General features: G+C 50.1%; 1 protein-coding gene across 1 annotated transcript in view; it reads right to left on the bottom strand.

Moving 5' to 3' along the window:
- The window catches only part of NALF2 (NALCN channel auxiliary factor 2), a 28,249-nt gene extending 11,469 nt beyond the window's left edge, over positions 1 to 16,780 (bottom strand). The window contains exon 1 of the mRNA XM_004064313.5: positions 14,957 to 16,780. Within this exon, the coding sequence (XP_004064361.2) occupies positions 14,957 to 15,817 (861 nt within the window). The 5' untranslated portion in view covers positions 15,818 to 16,780. The remainder of the gene's footprint in view (positions 1 to 14,956) is intronic.
- Positions 16,781 to 17,785: the final 1,005 nt, after the last annotated feature.

The following is a 17,785-nucleotide window of genomic DNA, read 5'->3' as shown; positions in this document are numbered from 1 at the left end:
GTTTCAAATAATTGCCTACTTAAAGATCGCTTGCCACTCCCATGACTAACTTTTCGGACTTCTGTCTGAAAGTGTGGATGATGGAGTATAGGCATCAAGACTGGAGGCACAGAGATCAGTTACGAGACAATTCCAACAGTCTGAGTGAGAGGTTGTGAGGGCCCTGACTAAGGCAACAGTGGCAGAATTGAGAAATAGGGAGGAAGGGGTGGATGTGAGAAGAGATGTTAAAGAGGTAGAATCACCAGGATTACTTAAGGATGTGGGGAATGAGAGAGAGGAGAGATCCAGGATGATGACCAAGCTTCTGGGTTGGGTAGCTGGATGAATAGTTTCATTTATTGAGCCAGGGAAAATAGGAGGCATAGAGTTGGGGGTGAAGACGATAAATTCAGTTTGGGGTCATGTTGACTTTGAGGTGTATGTGAGTCAGCCAGGTGGAAATGCTGAGGAGGCAGTTGGACACAGCAGTCAGCTCAGAAGGAGGGTCTGCATAAAGGCTTGAAAGCCATCAGGGGTTAGGGACTTAGTCATCAGGAACATAGTAGGACTACACTTTCCCACACCCTCTGAAGTTAGGCACGGCCATATGACTTGCTTTGGACAATGAAGTGTGAGTTGAGGTGACATGAGTCACTTCTGGGCAGAAGCTTTAAGAGCAAATGTATGATTTGCCACATTCTCCTCCCTCTGATGCTGACTGTGGAAGCAGTGTTATGTTGGATCCTCTACCATCCTGGGTCTTTGGTGACTATCATGAGCAGATGTTCCCTGATGACCTGTTTCAGACATGTACCATGAGAAGGAAGTAACCATTTGTTGTGCTAAACCTCAGATATCTGGGGGTTGTTTGTTACCAGAGCATAACCTAGCTCACCCTGGCTGCTTCAGCAATCATGGAAGCCTAGAAAGTGGATGGCATTGCCTAGGATCAACAATAGATCCCTAGAAAAACTAACACTTAAGGGGCAGATGGAGGAAAAGAATCAGATGAAGATGGAGGAGTGGCTCAAGAGATTGGAGGAGAAACAGAAGAGAGGCATTCTGCCAATTAAGGGAGGAGAGAATTTCAAAGAATAGGGAGTGGCCAGCAGATAAGGATTTAGATGGGAACACACTGGTTTGGGGAATTAAGAGGCAGTCTCATTATGGTGAGAGCAGTTTCAGTGGAGCAGTGGGGGCAGAAACCAGCCTGTAGAAAATTGAAAAGGAAATGTGAGGGAATAAAATTGAAGATAGCTATGTGTAGACTACTCTTTCAAGAAGCCAAACATCCCCAATTTTTTTTCAACTATTTCAAAAGATGTGGTTTCCAGTCCTCTGTTAGCCTGGTTGTTCACATTCAGATGAGTCCCTGTATTTCCATGTCCTTTGCAACTACACACAATCCCCGGATAGGATTTATCAACACAAAGTGAAGTAGAGGCATCAGCCCTCCTGTCCTAGAAACTTTTTGTTAATGCAGCCTAAGATCACATTTGCTCTTTGGGGGACTGTATCACATTCTGGTAACTCATGGGAAACGAAGAAGAGGAGGCCTGCCTGAGTGTGGGACCAAAGGGACAGCCTAGATCAAAGTCTTAACACACAGCCTTCTGGTAAGACATTTCTATAAATTATACACTCATGAGACTGTAGATTCACCAAGGACAGATTGTATCTTACTCATCTGTCCACTGTCCTCAGGGCCTCACATGGAGCTGGGTATACAAGTGGAGGAGGTATACACACAGAGGTACTTGACAAGTACTTGAAAACCAAACCTCTAGCAACTAGAGCAAGGTGGAGAGCTCCAAGGAAAAAAGTGAAAATAATGGGTTATGAAAGTGTTTGTGTGAGATTTTACAGTTCTGATAAAGAAATTGGGAATGTATCAGCAAAAAATGAGAAAACTAAGCAAACAGAAAACAAGAGGCAATTATTAACTCCATGCAAACAAGATGACCAAGGAAGGAAATATAATCACAGTATTCTACATAACTCAGCTGTGAACAATATTTATAATTCTAGTAATATAAACATGGAATATTGTTAAAATCAGGAATTTTGATTTGCCAATATTGAATGTATGAGGGGAGGGGAAGCATGTGTGTATGTTAAGTGCTGCGGGGAGTAAAAGAGCTAAATCTTCCTTTAATCACATTTTAAAAGTCAACAGATATTTAAAAGAGAAAAATTGGGAAATAGAATATTGACATGGCATTTAGAAATGTGGAGGTAAATATCAGAAGAAAACAGCTAAGAGAGTTGGAAGTATTTAATTCTGAAGAGTGAGGCTCAGGGGTGGAGTAGAGGGCTACTGTTTTAATGATAAGCATTGAGATCTATATATGTCATTTAACAGATATTTTATATATAGAATTTAAAAGCTTTATAAGCTACAAGGATACATATAAATGAGATATATACACACAGGTGTATATATGTATATGTGTGAATATCTATCTATACATGTGTGTATACACAAATATTTAAAACAGAAAAAACAAGAAATAGCAATATTAGCATACCATTTAGAAATATTGAGGTAAATATCAGAAGAAACAGTCAAGAGTGTCTCAAGTGTTTGACTGTGAAGAGTGAGGCTTGGGGTGTGTGTGTATGTATACACATATATATGTGTGTGTATGTATACACACATATATGTGTGTATATATATATATAGCTTGTACATGCCTTTTAAAATTATGAAAATACAGTACTTTGATAAAGTGAATTTTAAATAAAAACAAACTGCTTTGCAGCCACGAACCTCGAAAACAACAAAGCAAAATCTCCAAGACCTGACCTAACCAACCTCGCCAGACTCAGCCCACACTGCCCTGCTGCAGAGCCCCAGGCCCTGCACTGCCCTGCCCTGGATCATCTACTCCATCATCACTGTCTGGACCATGGTAAATTTATCAGGACAACAGAGCTAATGAGGGGTCCCATAGCCACACAGAGGACTAAGATGAGACGAGGGGAGCTTTGGGAGCTTCAGGAGCTTCTGTGCACAATGGTTGTGCAGAGTACCACAGGAATGGTGCCAGTGTGACAGTGACAGCCACAGGTTCCCTTCAGCTGCACACACTTCCCCTTCCCAGGCACACTTGTTTGCCACATACAGCTATACCTGGGCCCAGGACCAGGAAGCAATCTCCAGCCTTCTCCAGGGATCACCAAAGACAGATCCTTACCTCCTCCTCCAAATGCTGTGCCTTGCCAGAAAGATGAGAGGCTGGAGAGAACAGAGATGTGATCAAAGATGACTGTCAGCTGTGCTTGGTCTTTAGTGATGAGGTAAATCAAGGGCTTTGGAGTCTTTCCATCTCCCTCTCTGCCTCTTTCCTCCCCCATCTAAGTATATCCTTGTGCCTTCCCTCACTAGAATCCCTCCACTTGCCTTCTGGCTCCTCATCCCCTACCCTAGATACTTCACCTCCTGTTCACAAATTACCTTTCCCTACTCCTAAGTATCCCACCCCAGTGTTGTCAACATCAATTAGATATTAAGCAGTCATTTGGATTAAACACACCTAATTAAGGAGAGAATAATAATAGCTACCATTTATTAAGTGCTTACTATATGCCAGGCTCTGTTCTAATCACCTGACCCAGACATTTATTAACTCACTGAGACCTCACAACCATCCCTTGAGGTAGAGACAGATCTTTACAGATGAGGACAGGGAGGACCAAAGAGTTTAAATAACTTGTCCAAGGTCCACAGCCAATAATAATAATAACAATGGGGGCTAGCATGTCTTGAGCACTTTCCATCTCGCAGGCACTGTGCTCTTAAGAGATTAGCATGCTTCATGTTATTTAAGCCTCATAATGACCCTATTTTTTAGTTCCAAAGGTGAGGAAAATGAGATTCCAATAGAGATTAAAGAATATGTTCAAGTTCTCAACAGCTATTCTACAGAGAAGACAGATTTCGAACTGAAATTTGAAGTCAGGTTAATCTGGACTTCGGTGTCCAAACTCTTATACTCATATTGCCCTTGGGATGGTCCCTTCAATTCACTACAACCACTGAAGCCAGTGGACTCAAACCTCATTTTGACATAATTTCACATCAAATTAGGGAGAGATTTGTATGTCTGGATGGGAGGGGTGACTCTGTAAAATCAGTCTACGTAGTCCATTCTCCACATGAGTAAAGTTTTCTTTGTAAGTAGATGTGGGGGAATAGCATTTGGATATTAGGTGCTACAAATGATCATTTCCATTCCACAATCAAAGTATTCCTTTCTCTCTCTCCTCAACACACACACAAACGCACACACACACACCCTGAGAGATGGAGGTGTTAAAAAGAGGCAAACACTGCTTTGCTGCTTCTGCGCCCATCAGCTTCCTACCCAGGGCCAAAGGCTCACTATTCCTGTTTTAATCTTTAGCAGTTGGTGAAGGGTAGGCAAACGTCTCCAGAAGAAAGATTTTCTTGCCTCAGAACATGAGTTCTCCTGTCCCAGGTCCTACCATCTGGGGGCTTCTAGAGTAGCCTTGCCCTGGAAGACTCCAATGCCAGAGTCCATTCCTTCAGAAAAGTCTCAGGGTATCTATGCACTCCACTTTCTCCCCAACTCCTTCTCCCCAGCATATTCCACAAATTCTCTTCATCGAGAAGCCCCTGCTCCAGTTAGATAGAGAGTTAGAGCTGGCTTCAGATTCTGGCTCTGCCACCAACTGTGTGAATTTGGACAAGTCACCACCTGTAGGGAGACAGGGACTCAGCCACTAACTTTCTGGTGACTGTGAGAAAGGCACTTTTCCTTCCTGGGCCTCAATTTGGATCCAAGAAGTTGATGCCTAGGGAGTAATCAAATACAGTGGGAAGACAGGGTCAAACATCTTTAAACTCAGTCACGCAGTCCAAACCCTAGGTTTGCTCATACTGGTTATAAAACCCCAGGCAAGTTACTGGACTTCCCTGATCCACACTTCCCTCATCTGTAAAATGGAGATAATAAAAGTACCTACCCTTACTTTTCTGTAAATTATGCCTGTTAAGCAACTAGCACAAAGCTTTACCACACAAAGCTTTACCAATAGTATAATTAATTACACCAGCAAAGACTGGGTGGTACCATTGTCTGCTGCCATTCAAATCCCTGGATTTGACCTGGGTTCAAATCCCAGCTCCAACTCTCACTAGCTGGATGACCTTAAGCTAGCCATTTAACCTCTCTGAGCCAGTCTTCTCCTCTGTAAAATAGGAATAATATCATGTACTTCATAAGGCAGATGCAAGAATTAAGTAAGATAAAGGACACAAAGTGTGTGGAATAGTTCTCTTCCTTTCCATTCCCTCCTTTCAGCTCTATGGTGCAAATAACAAATGAAAAAAATCTGCCACAAATGTGATTAGAAAAAGGTTAATATCATTAATACATACAAAAAAGCATGTAAAAGTCAGTAAGGAAAACACAAAACATGAAAAGATAATTCACAAAGCAGGCAAGACAAATGGCCTATAAACAAGAAAAACAAATGTCTGACCTAAGGAATGAAAATGAAAAGCAAATGCTGTACCATTTTTCAACTACCAAATTAGTAAAGCTTTAAAGATGTGATAGCCAATACTGGAAAAGTGTGCTGCATTAGTCTCACACTTTTGGTGAGGGTATAAACTAGAATAACCCAGTAATTTGAAAGAAAGTTGGTAATGTATGTCAAGAGCCTCAAAAAGGTTAATACTCTTTGATTCTGTACGTCTAGCTCTGAAACTTCACCTTGCAGAATTAATGTCTATGCTCCCATTTGTATGCAAAAGGAAAGAAAAAGTCATTTTGTGTGTAGACGTTTATGTAAGCCTGCACAGAGGGGCAGGAGAACACACTACATATTGTTAACATCAGGGACCTCAGGCAGTGGGATTGGGAGGGGAGCTAATAGGAGGATCATTAATGTTTTCTTTATAAACCGCTGTATTGTTAGATTTGGTACAAACAGCATGCATTATTTTGTGATTTTAAAAACTCAGCAAAGTAGAGAAATAAGAAAAAATGACTGAGATAGCATTTATTTGTAAAAAAGAATCGTTCTGAAACAGACTTATGAACAAAGAATATCATCACAGTATTATTTATAATAGCAAAATGTTGGAAATAACATAAATGTCAATAGGTGACTAGTTAAATAAATTACATTACATTCACGTGATGGAATATTGTACACTCATCAAGAATGATGTTTATGAATATTTAATTACATGAAGAGATAGTGTAACAAGTTTAAAAGATCAGGGTAAAAAACAGTATGATTTCAACTATGTAAAAATATATAGTCACACATATCAAGATGGCTATTATCAAAAACACTTCAGAAAATAACAAGTGTTGACAAGGATGTGGAGAAACTGGAATTCTTGCATACTGCTGTTATGTATGTAAAATGGTGCAGAATGTATAACATAAAATGTAATATAATGTAAAATGGTTCAGCCATTGTGGAAAACAGGATGGCAGTTCCACAAAAAGTTAAACATAGAATTGCCATATGATCTGGCAATTCTACTCCTAGGTATTAATATAAACCCAAAAGAAATGAAAGCAGGGACTCAAAGGATACCTGTACACCAATGTTCATAGCAGCATTATTTATAATAGCCAAAAAGTGGAGATAATCCAAACGCCCACCAACAAATTAATGGATAAACAAAATGTGGCATAGATATACAATGGACTATTACTCAGCCATAAAAAGGAATGAAGTACTGATGTATACTGCAACATGGATGAACCTTGAACACTAAATGTTCATGCTAAATGAAATAAGCTGGACACAAAAGGACAAATAGTGTATGACTCCACTTATATGAAGTACCTACTCAAATTCCTAGAGACAGAAAGTAGAATAATGCTTACCAGGGGCTGGAAGAGGGAAGAATGGGGAGTTTTTTTTTTTATTTTTTTATTTTTTGAGACAGAGTCTTACTCTGTCACCCAGGCTGGAGTGCAGTGACGCGATCTCAGCTCACGGCAACCTCCACCTCCCAGGTTCAAGTGATTCTCCTGTCTCACCCCACTGAGTAGCTGGGATTACAGGTGTGCACCGCCATGCCCAGCTAAGTTTTGTATTTTTAGTAGAGCTGGGGTTTTGCCATGTTGGCCAGGCTGGTCTTGAACTCCTGACCTCAGGTGATCTGCTCAGCTCGACCTCCAAAAGTGCTGGGATTACAGGTGTGAGCCACCGCGCCTGGATGGGAGTTCTTGTTTAATGGGCACAGAGTTTCTGTTTGGGAGGATGAAAACGTTTTAGAAATGGATAGTGGTGATAATTGTACAATACTGCAAATGTGCTTAATTCCACTGAATTGTACACTTAAAAATAGTTGAAATGGTATATTTTATGTTATGTATATTTTACCACGGAAAAAAAAAAAGACTAAGTGCTCTGGGACTTTTTTCCTTTTATACTTCTACTTTCCAAAATTTCTCAAAGGCCTTTTTGGTTAACTGGAAAAAAAGATATTATTATAAGATTCTGAGACTATAATAATTCTAAGAGATTAACTTAGTTGGAAGTTTTAATGAGTTCAACACTAAACAGACAAGCTCACCTTTCACAGATCAGCCAGGTAGCCATGCTATCTTCTTAAAACCAAGTAAGACAGGGAACATTGGTAACACCCATCACCACCAAATGCCCCTCTTCTGGCAGAACTTGGTGGATTGGCACTTCCTTCAATCCCCAAGAAAAGCCTAGGTGTTCAAGTTTAGGGGCTCACCAAAACCCTTGCATGGGAACTGGGCATCCAAAGCCCAGGCCAGGCCTCAGCAGACTCTGGGGCAACAAAGTCTTACTGCAGTCGTTTTCCCTTCCAGCTCTACCAGCATGTGCAAGGATATGGAGAAACTGCACATGTTGAGGTGTAGTGGATGTGGAGGCCAGGGTCTCAGGTCTGCATTAGGCCTGCTTAGGGACTAACTTAGGTTAATGTTCTGCACCTTCTCCCCTCTTGCTCTGCTTGATCCCTCCAGCAGATTGGGGCTGAGAATATAACAGAGATACCTTCCCTCCAGGTGAGAGGAGCCCAGGTCCTCCCGTCTCCTTTGCAGTTCCTTCCTTGCTCCCATTCTCTTGTTGCTATTCCAGGAAGGTAACAGTGATTGTCACTGGGTCCAAGGACAAGAGACTGGGACGTTGAACAAAGAGGATGTTGGTGGGTCCTCGTTTTGGATCTGGGCCACTCCAGAGGACCTCTAAGCTACCAATAGGCTCTGTTGGGCCTCCCTTCCAGTCGGCCCAGCTTCTCAGCCCAGCCTCTCAGTAGCCAGCTGGGCACTACCTCTGACAGTTGGAGGAGATTATTAGCATTTTCTTCATGCATCTGTGCACTGGAGAAAGAACAGACAGACCTAGGTTTGTATGCCAGTCCTTTTGCTATGTGGCCTGGGTAGGTCATTTCACCTCACTGAGCCTCAGTTGTCTCATGTGTAAAATGGGAATCATGATAGTGCCTGCCTGCTAGGATGACTGCCAGGATTAAATGAGTTCATGAACATATATAAAGCCCCTGGCATCTCCTAGGCACTCAAAGACTCGCAATTTTCTTCTTTCCTTCCCCTTTCTTAGCCCTTTCGTCTTTGCAGCCAGTTGGCCTCATCTTCTGGTGCATAGACTTGTGGCTCAGGTTCCAGCTCCTTTCTCCAGAATGCATTCGAGCAGGAGCTTTGGCCCTGGCAGTCCCTGTCACTCCGTAGTAACTCCTTCCCTCTCCAGAGCCAGCTGCAGCTCACCTGGTGCCCTTGCCCTCCCCTCTAAGCACCTATCTGGCTAACAGTATCAAAAATTCAGGCTTTACTGAGCCCACTTTTATGCCCAGGGAGAAAAGGCTGGTCCAGCATCCCTGGCCTCTTGCACACACTCTGGTCTGTGTGCCTGTAATCACACAAAACGCAAACATACCCATTCCCCAGAGACCTACCAGGCCAGCATCGGAGAATGGTGCTTGTAGGGGTCCAGATTTGTCCAGACTCCCAGAAGCAGGGGCCACCCCTGGCTTTCAGCTAACACTGGCAGCTGGAATCCACATGTGGCTGAGAAATGAGCTGGGGAGGGCAGGTTTGATGCCCAGTCTGTATGGGCACACAGAAGGTAGACTGCCTCAGAGGGTGGGGGCACAGAATACCTGCCCCAAAGGAGAAGTTTTTCTAAGGCACACTCCCGCCCCTGAGTCTGAGGTTCAGCCTATGTCCCTACCCACATGTAAAAAAGTGGGTATACCCTTTCCTTAGGGTACTGACATATCCAGAGGGGACCAGCATGCATCCGCATGGCTTAGAAGCACCCTCTCATGCTTACGATGTGTTGGGAGATTCTTGACCCTCCTTTGATCTTGGTTCCACCCACTGTCTTCCCTTTCCTCACTCCCACCTTCACCATGTTCAGCAGACTCTTCCTGCCAGACCATGGTATTGGGTGGGAGGCTGTTAGGCTCCTTTTCTCCACCTAACTCCCCCAACCCCCACCTTCAGGAGATACCAGTGTATCCTTCCTGGAGGTTCCCGTTGCTATGGTGACTGTAGTAGTCAGGCACCAGCCTGCGGGAAGGATGGGAAGTAGCCATGAAGAAGACTGGGAGATGTGTGTCTGTATGAATGTGTGTCTGTGTGTGCATGCACACATGTACATGTCTACCCTGAATGGTAACGAGAGAAGGGAAGTGGGAGAAAGAGAGCAGAAAGGGAGAGGGGGAGGCAGGAGGAAAGAGGGTGGAAGAGAGGACCAGAAGATGAAAGAGAGCAAGAAAAAGGATGGGGAGAAGGGAGGTAAAGTGTGAGTGGGGTGTGAGTGATGCAAGGCCCAAGGGGCATGCAGGCCAGAAGAGGGTGTGGGATCTTGGAGTAAAGGTTTGGGAGGGGTGTCAGGTGGGAGATGGGAATAGGGGGAGTAATGTGGAATGTGAGGGGCTGACTGTTGAGAGGAAAGAGGTGGGGAGTGAGATCCAGAGTTGAGGTGGAAGGGGGTGGAGATAACTGTCAGGAGGGGCAGGGGTTGGAGGACTGTAGGTAGAGGGAGTAAGGTGTGGGTGTGGCTTGGGAAGAGCGTAGGGTGATAAGTAGAAGATTGGGAAGGTTGTAGAGTCATTGGAAAGTGGATAGGCATGTTGGGTGTGAGCTAACATGTGGGAAGAACATGGAGGTTGGAGTGGGGGCAGGTCAGGGTGGGAGTGACCACTTTCCCACTCCCAGTCTTAATTCACTGTGTGCTATTCCAGGAAGGTAACAGTGATTGTCACTGGGTCCAAGGACAAGAGACTGGGACACTGAACAAAGGATGTTGGTGGGTCCTCACTTGTCCTCACTATAAACATTGCCTCCTCTATCTGCCTGCTCCAGGATTCCTGGCTCCTGCTCCTTCCCAGAACCCCATGCTCACATTCCTTGGTGAAGAGATGAGCTTCTGTGGATCTGGAGGCCCCTCTCCAAGGGCAGGCTTTGCCATGGCTCCCAGGAGGCTGTTTATTGACAGCCTGCCCCTTCCTCTACCCCCAAACAGGGACCAGGGTACCTCTCTGGCTCTAAGAGCCCTGGGTCAGGGAGGCTGCCTGTGGGGCACTGCTTCCTGACTGCAAGCCTGTGTGATGAAAACAGACACCACTGGCCAACTTGGGGCTCCTGTCCTTTACCCAGTGCCCTGAGCTCCCTGCTCTCAGCACCCCTCATACCCAGTGTTAGCAAGGAGTCCTGCTTGGCAGGAAAGCTGTGGCAGGTGGGAGGAGAGAGGAAGGCAGTGAGGCAGAAACAGCTGCCAGCCGGAGTGGAGGAAGAGCAGGGCCCCAGCGGGTACGGGCAGAAGGCAAGGCGCTGGCTCTGGCAGACCCCCACCCCCTCTCTTTGTGTGGGCGTTAGGACCAACCTCCTTCCCCAGCCCTCCCCATCCAGTGCTGCTGTTCAATGAGCAAGCTTTGCTCACAGGCCTAAAATCCAGGCTGAAATATACCTCAAAGGTCACCTGGTCCAACTCTGCTCATAATCTGGTGTTAGAATTGCCTCCACAGCATTTTCCCGAAGGGTCCACCTGTATCGGGCCAGACACTTCCTGGGAGCAGGAGCTCACTTCCTCCTAAGGCAGTCTGTTCCTTTTTTGAAAGGAAGAAACTGAGCAACTCTGATATGGCAGGTCTGGGTACTGTAAAGACTCTTCTCATTAATAATGACCTCACAGGGCTGTTACGATGAATTAGCCCCATTTTACAGGTGAGAAAAGTGAGGCTCAGAGAGTTGACGTCCTTAGCTCAAGGTAATAAATAAAAGAACTAGGTTTTAACCTAGAACTTTCTAACTATAAAAGCCCTTTGGGGCCACGCAGGTCATGCTTCTTCATTTATACCATGTCAACTACTCTGAGGTGTGAAGTCAGACAGCATATCTGCCAGAGTCACCTCTTCTCCAGGTGAAACACCTCCTTCAACTCTCTCCAGAAGAACATGGGTTCCTGCCTCCTTCTCAGCCCAGTCAGTGTGAGACCCAAAATCAAACACACTGTCTGCCAGGTGGGTTTGGGTCAGTCTGGAATACAGCAGAACTATCACATCCTTCCCTGGCACTCATCTTTACTAATGCAACCCTATGGCTGGTGAGAGAGCTAAGAACTGCCCCTCCCTTGGGCCTCTATTTCCCCTCAGATCAACAGCTATGAGAGAAGAAGCCAGGATTTTGCCCCCATCTCCGTCACTCCCCCTAGTCTGAATGTTCTGAAGAGAGAGTAGGAAAGAGACAGAGGTGGGGGAAGAGGCAATCAGAAAGGCAGGAGTGTGGCAGAACTGGGAGGATGGAGAGCCATGGGGGAGTGTGGTGGTTGTCCAGTAACCCTAGCTATGGCCAAGAGAGTGGGGTGGGGGTTGGAGGAAATAGGGCTTGTGGGGATGCACAGGAAGCTAAGAGAGAGGTGAGACATGACCCTGGGAGTTGGGAGAGGCCAGGGCGGGGAAGGGCATCGGCCTACCTAAGTTACATTGCCCTGCTGTGTGAGAGGAAGTCAGTTGCACATTAAGGAAATGTTGCAGCTGGTACTAAATTGGGAGGTGTCACAGGCAGCAGCGAGGACAGGTATGATTCGTGGGGCCCTGTGTGGCCTGAAACGGAGGCAGATATTGCAAAGGCAGAGAACACGGTTTCTGGGGCCACCCAGGGAAGAGCTAACTGATACACTCAGTACAGGGTCCTGGGGACAGGGGGTCACCTGGCTCTGGAACAGAGGTTCCCAGCTTGGTTTCTAGAAGTAAGAAAGCCTCTTCATCTTGGCCTGGGGCTGTGGTCTCTGGGAGAAGCTCTAAGGGTGGGGCGTCATCTCCCAGGGATCCCATTTGGGGTGGGGACCAGACAGGAGGGCTTGGAGCCCAGGAACGGGGTTTGGGAATGGCAAGTAAGGCCTGCCAGGGAGGTGGGGTGAGGGGCTGAGGAGAGAGGAGCCTACAGTCCAAGTAGGGTAGCAGGGCTGTCTTTTCCCTTAGTGCCCATCATACAGCTGGATTCGAGAGCCAGGTGGGTCTGGCCTCAGTTGAGGGAGAGAGCATTGGACAAGGGTGGGAAAGGCTGGAAGAGAGCTATGGAGCTGGCACTGCCCTTCTGCCGGCACAGCAGGCAGCGAGAGCACAGGAGGAGTTCGCTGGTTTGCTGGAGAGAGACAGACAAGAAGACAAAGGAGAGGAGGGAGGGCCATCAGGAACTTGATGTGAGGCCATGGCAAAAGCACGAGGTTGGCACCAAAACACGTGGGCTGGAGTCCTGGCACTCCTGCTCATTAGCTGAGTGACCTTAGGGCAAACCATTTGATCCCCTTGCACCTGAGTTTCCTCATCTGTAAAATGGGAGTAGTGGTGCTAGTATCACCAGCCTCCTTGATCTCATAACATACACGAGAGGGGCGGAAAAACCTTAAGCATTACATTAATGTCAGATGTTATATTCTTATTACAAAATACATCTGCACCTTCTTCCCACAAAAGACCCAGGATGTGGGCAGAGCAAGGATGATGATCCCTGTTTTACAAATGAGGAAATGAAAGCTTACAGAAGTGAAGTGACTTGCCCAAGGTCATACCACTAACAAGAAGTAGAGGTGACAAGGCCTCCTGAACTGGAGAGATCAGATGTATTTCTCCTACGTCACACTGCTTGGTAAAAACAATCAACATGAGAGATTTGTATTTAGTTCAGGTCCAGACAGAAATCGGAGTCAACTACAACACGGAGAAAACCCCATGGGGAAGTTGTGGCATGCTTCTCATTCATACTGGTGATTGAGGAAAAAAACAAAACAAACAAACAAAAAACAGGGCCATGGGGTTGAAGGGAGGGCCACAAAAAACAGACATCCTTGATTCCATCTGCTTGTGGACCCTGTCTCTCTGCTCCCACTGAGTGTATGTGTCCGTGGCTGACATCGAGGGTATGTGTCTCTGTAAGACAAAAGGTGTCCTTCTTCATGTGACAGTACTTCTACCTGTGTGTCTCTGATACCATGGGGAGATGTGCGTGTGTGTTGACACGGCATCTGCTTCTAATGACACTGTTTGTGGGTGTGACGACCTCCCTGCATGCCTATGTGACTTTGCCCGGGGTGGTGGTGATGGTGTATGGCAGTGTGTGTGTCTATCTGTCTGTATACCTTTAAGAAGTGGAATATCTCATTTGGTAGTGTGAGTGAGGCAGTGAGTCAGCTGAGGCTGAGGGAGGCGGGAGGGAGACTGCTAGGTTACGAGAGCAGGAAAAAGGAGAAGGAGAAAGTGAAGTCAGGAGCGAGGAACTACCCTTTTCCTTCCCAACCCTCTGCCCCAATCCCTAGGGAACCCGCTAAAAGCATGGAAGCCCTGCAGAAGTCCACAAGGGCCATGCTGGATGGAAAATGGCACTTTCTGCCCCTCCCCAAAGTCTTGGAGGGACACGAGCTAGGCTAGAAAGCAACTGTCTCACTCTCCAGCTCTTGGCCCCAGCTCGAGGATGTGTGAGGCCACCACCCCTCCCGGTCTCCTTGTCATTTGACCCTTTGACCTTGCTGTTCTCTTTCCTCCCAAAGGCAAGTCACCTGGCCAGGCTGGGCGAGCAGGGCAGTAGCATCAAGTCCCAAATGTTTGCAGCCCTCACCCACCTAACTGTCCAGAGCAACCCCGCCGAGGGTCAAGAAGTTTCTTAACACTCAGCTCTTCCCTAGGCAGGCCGGTCTGCAGCTGCCTCACCTCTCCTCTGGATACCTATCCCCAGCAGCTAGAAAGGCAGTGTTCCCCCCACTGTCACCATGGGGTGCTGGGAAGGCAGTGGGAGTTTTGTATGAGAATGCACTAACCTTCAGTGGCCTTCCCACCAGTCGCTGTTCCCTGTTCCCAGCTCCTTCCTTTGTCAGGGGAGAAGAGCCTGCAGGTGACTTCCTTGGGAGAAGACAGGCAGCCCCTGGGCTCGACCTGCCTCGGCTCTGGCCAGTCACCTCAGGTCACATAAGGTCAAGTGTGTGGTGTGCCCCACCACCAGGAGTGCTCGTCCTCTCACCCACTGGCAGAAGCCAAAGGGTGAGGATTTGGTTGCCAAATATTCTTCCTCCCATCTTTGGCCTTCCCCCTGCACCAGCCAGTCCCAGGACGTTCAGTTCCAGCCTCTGAAAGGAGAGGGGCATGGCTAGCTGAGGATGGAGGCTGGGGGGAGCACAATCCCTCCTGCCACCTCATTGTCAGCCCAGGGCCCCGTGGCCCCTCCCCACTCATGAGGGGGCAGGGCGCCAGGAAGCCCCAGGCCTAAGGTGCCCAAACCCGGAATTAATAGAAGTTAGCCAGGTGGTTACCTGACCTGAATCCCTGAGGCCTCTTCCCTAGGGAAGGTCCCAGGGTGGCACTGGTAGTGCTGCACTGGGCACGGTGGGAGTGGTGGGGTGGGTAGAAAGGGAGATTTCCTTTTTTCTCCCGGTCCCACTGCGGCCGCTGCCGCTGCCCAGGGCGGCTGCTGTGGCTGCGGAAGCCAGTCCTTACCTTACAGCCTTTCGTGCAGGACCGGATTGAGTACTCTTCCGCCTGTAAGTATTTATGCAGCACGAGGTCGAACTCGTCATATTTTTCCTGAGCGTGTCGGTCCAGCCGCTGGTACGCCTCGATACAGTTGCTACACGCCTCCCAGGCCCCGGAGCCCGGGCTGGCCACCACGGCCAGCAGGTCCCCCAGCAGGGTGTCCAGGCTACAGTCCAGGCTGTCGGGGCGGTCCATGCCCAGCAGCAAGTCCCAGACCGTGTAGGTGTCGCAAAAGGAGAGAGTGAAGTTCCGAAAGTGGCCTTTGAGCAAGTTTTTTTTGGCGGAGGGGAACTCGGCCGGGGCACGGGAAGGGGAGTCAGGGGGCCGCAGAGGGGGGGCCGGGGTAGTCGGTTCGAAAAGTCTCTGCAAAGATTGCAATTTGGTGCAAGCTGCGTCCAGCCCCGTGGGCTCTGGGACGCCGCCGCAGACCGGCCGAGAGCCGGCGGCGGGGGCGGCTTTGGTCAGGTTGCTGTATCTGGGGCCGCAGGTGCCTGGGGGCGCGCTGGGCTCGCCGGGCGGCGGCGGCGGCAGCGGCAGCACCGCGCGAGGAGGCACCGGCTGCCGCTCCCGGCCGGCCCCCCATGGGGGCCGCATGGCGCTGCTCAGCTCCCTGGCCCGGGGCCGGGCCCCCGCGCACAGCCACAGATGGTCAGCGAGCAGCACGGTGAAGAAGAGCAGGGACGCCAGGGACAGTCGCCATCGCTGCGCCCGCTCGGAGTCGGCGCAAGGTTTGTCGCTCGGCCTGGGAGCCCAGCAGCAGCAGCAGCAGCAGATAGTCAGCGCGGCGGCGTCTTTCCCGGGCCACATCCAAGCGCCCCTGAACATATTTCAGGGGGGTCCGGGCTGGAGGGAACAGGCAGGCGCGAGGCCAGACGGCCGTCTCGGGCGGGCGGGCTGCGCGCCGCTCTGCGCTCCTCGGCGCCGTCCAGGCTCTACCTCGGGGGCTGCATGGTGAGGCAGGCCGGCCGGCCCGGTGCCCCGCTCAGGCCGGAGTCGCGGGGCGCTCTGGTGCCGTCTCCGCGCCGCTCCCGCGCTCCGTCGCTCTCAGCCCGGGCGCCGCCGCCCGGCCCGCTAGGCGCTGCCCGGCGTCCCGGCTGGGGGCGGTGCGGGGCACTCGGGCGGTGGCGGCTGCGGCGGCGGCGCCGCACTCCTCATAGTGTCGGGCCCCTCAGCTGCCCTCGGCTCCGTGCCACTTCACTCCGCGCCGGCGGCCGCCCGGCTCGCACTCCAAACCGGCCGTCTCGGTTCGGCGCAGCTCTGCGCCCCTCAGCGCCGCGGTGCGGGCCCCGCCGCCGCGCTCCGCTCCGCTCCGCTCCCCTCGCCCCGCGCCGCTCCGCTCCCGCCCGTCCGCCCGCTGCCCGCTCCACGCTGCTCCCTGCCTCGCTCGCGCCCTCCTAGGCCGGCCGGCCGGTCCGTTGCCGGGCCCTTCGGGCTTCGTTCGCGCTCCGGGTGTTCGCCGGGGCCAGTCCCGGGTGGGCTTCGCTCCGGCTCCGCACCCGCTGCTCCTGGAGTTCCGGCTCGGGCGGGCCACCTGGCTCCCGGCAGCGCCACAGGCGCCGGACGCAGACACCGGGCTTTACTTAGTGCGCCTCTCGCTTCCGCCTCTCGTTCGCACCGCTGTGGCTGCAGCCCAGCGGCACGGCCCCGTGGCTCCCGCTGGCCATGCACCCTCAGTCTGTCGCCATCTTCCGCTGTGCGGAGAACACCTTGAGAGCCCCTGTGCAAGTGTGTTTGGCGGGGAGCAGGGCGGAGAAAGAGGCACGGAGAGGAGGAGGGAGCGGGACTGGTGCCCCGACTGCGCCTGCGCCTCAGGACTCCCCCCACCCCACCCCGCCCCAGCCCCCGCCGGCCGCAGCCGGTGCTGTTTGGGGATGTTTCCAGTCCACCCCCAACTCCATTCACTTCAGCGCCTCCGTTCATCCGCCCGCTGCCCGCGTGCACATGCCACACGCTGAGTCCCAGGCCTCGGCGCTCCCCCTCCCCCACTAACCCGGGCGCCCGCCTTCCTCTCCATGGCCGTCCCTCACTCCCCCGAGGGCTAGGGGACTTCTGAGGGTGATTCTCGGAGGCAAGGAGCAGCAGGCATCTCGTAGCTGCTTGCTGCCTCTCTGGGTCGCCTCCGCTGTCCCCGTGACTGGAAGACGCTCGAGCCGGCTGCGGATCGGAGCAGTCCAGTGTCCCTAACTCCACCTTCGCCCTCACCGTCCTGCCCGAGGACAAGGCGGCCCTTGGTGCTGAAGGACAGCTCCCAGCTTAGCTGCTGAGGAAGACTGAATTTGGAGAGCGTCCTGGAGGGGGCAAGGCGGTGGGCTAAGATAGTAGTGGTGGGGTGTCGGTGTTTGCCCTTAGGAATATTTCCAGCAGCCTCCACCCTCCACCCGCCCGCCCCCCACCCAAGCACCAGCCCCCGTCCTAGCTTTTTGGCTCCCCCTACAGGCTGCTGAGAATAGCTGACTGAGAGTTAGGGAAGCTGCGCCGCCCGGATGGAACCATGTGCTTGGGCCCTCACAGAGTCACATGGCACTAGGAATTCGGACGTACAAACATCCTGACGCGCCACTAACCTTGTTTGGACTCCACTGGCCCTGTGGTCTGCTTGCCTTCCTCACTCCCAGTAACTCACATTGTAATTTTTTGTCAACCGTTGCCGGCAAGCATTTGTTAATGTTAAGAATAACAATAAAGAAAATAGCCTTAATTGAGCGCGTACTATGTGCTAGGTACTGCTCTATACATTTTGCATGCACTCGTCATCCAATCTTCACAACAGTGTTATGAGATAGGTACTACTGT

The sequence above is a fragment of the Gorilla gorilla genome, chromosome X, assembly GCF_029281585.2.
Source record: "Gorilla gorilla gorilla isolate KB3781 chromosome X, NHGRI_mGorGor1-v2.1_pri, whole genome shotgun sequence".
Taxonomy (NCBI): Eukaryota; Metazoa; Chordata; class Mammalia; order Primates; family Hominidae; genus Gorilla; species Gorilla gorilla.
This window is presented reverse-complemented; position numbering and strand designations above follow the sequence as displayed.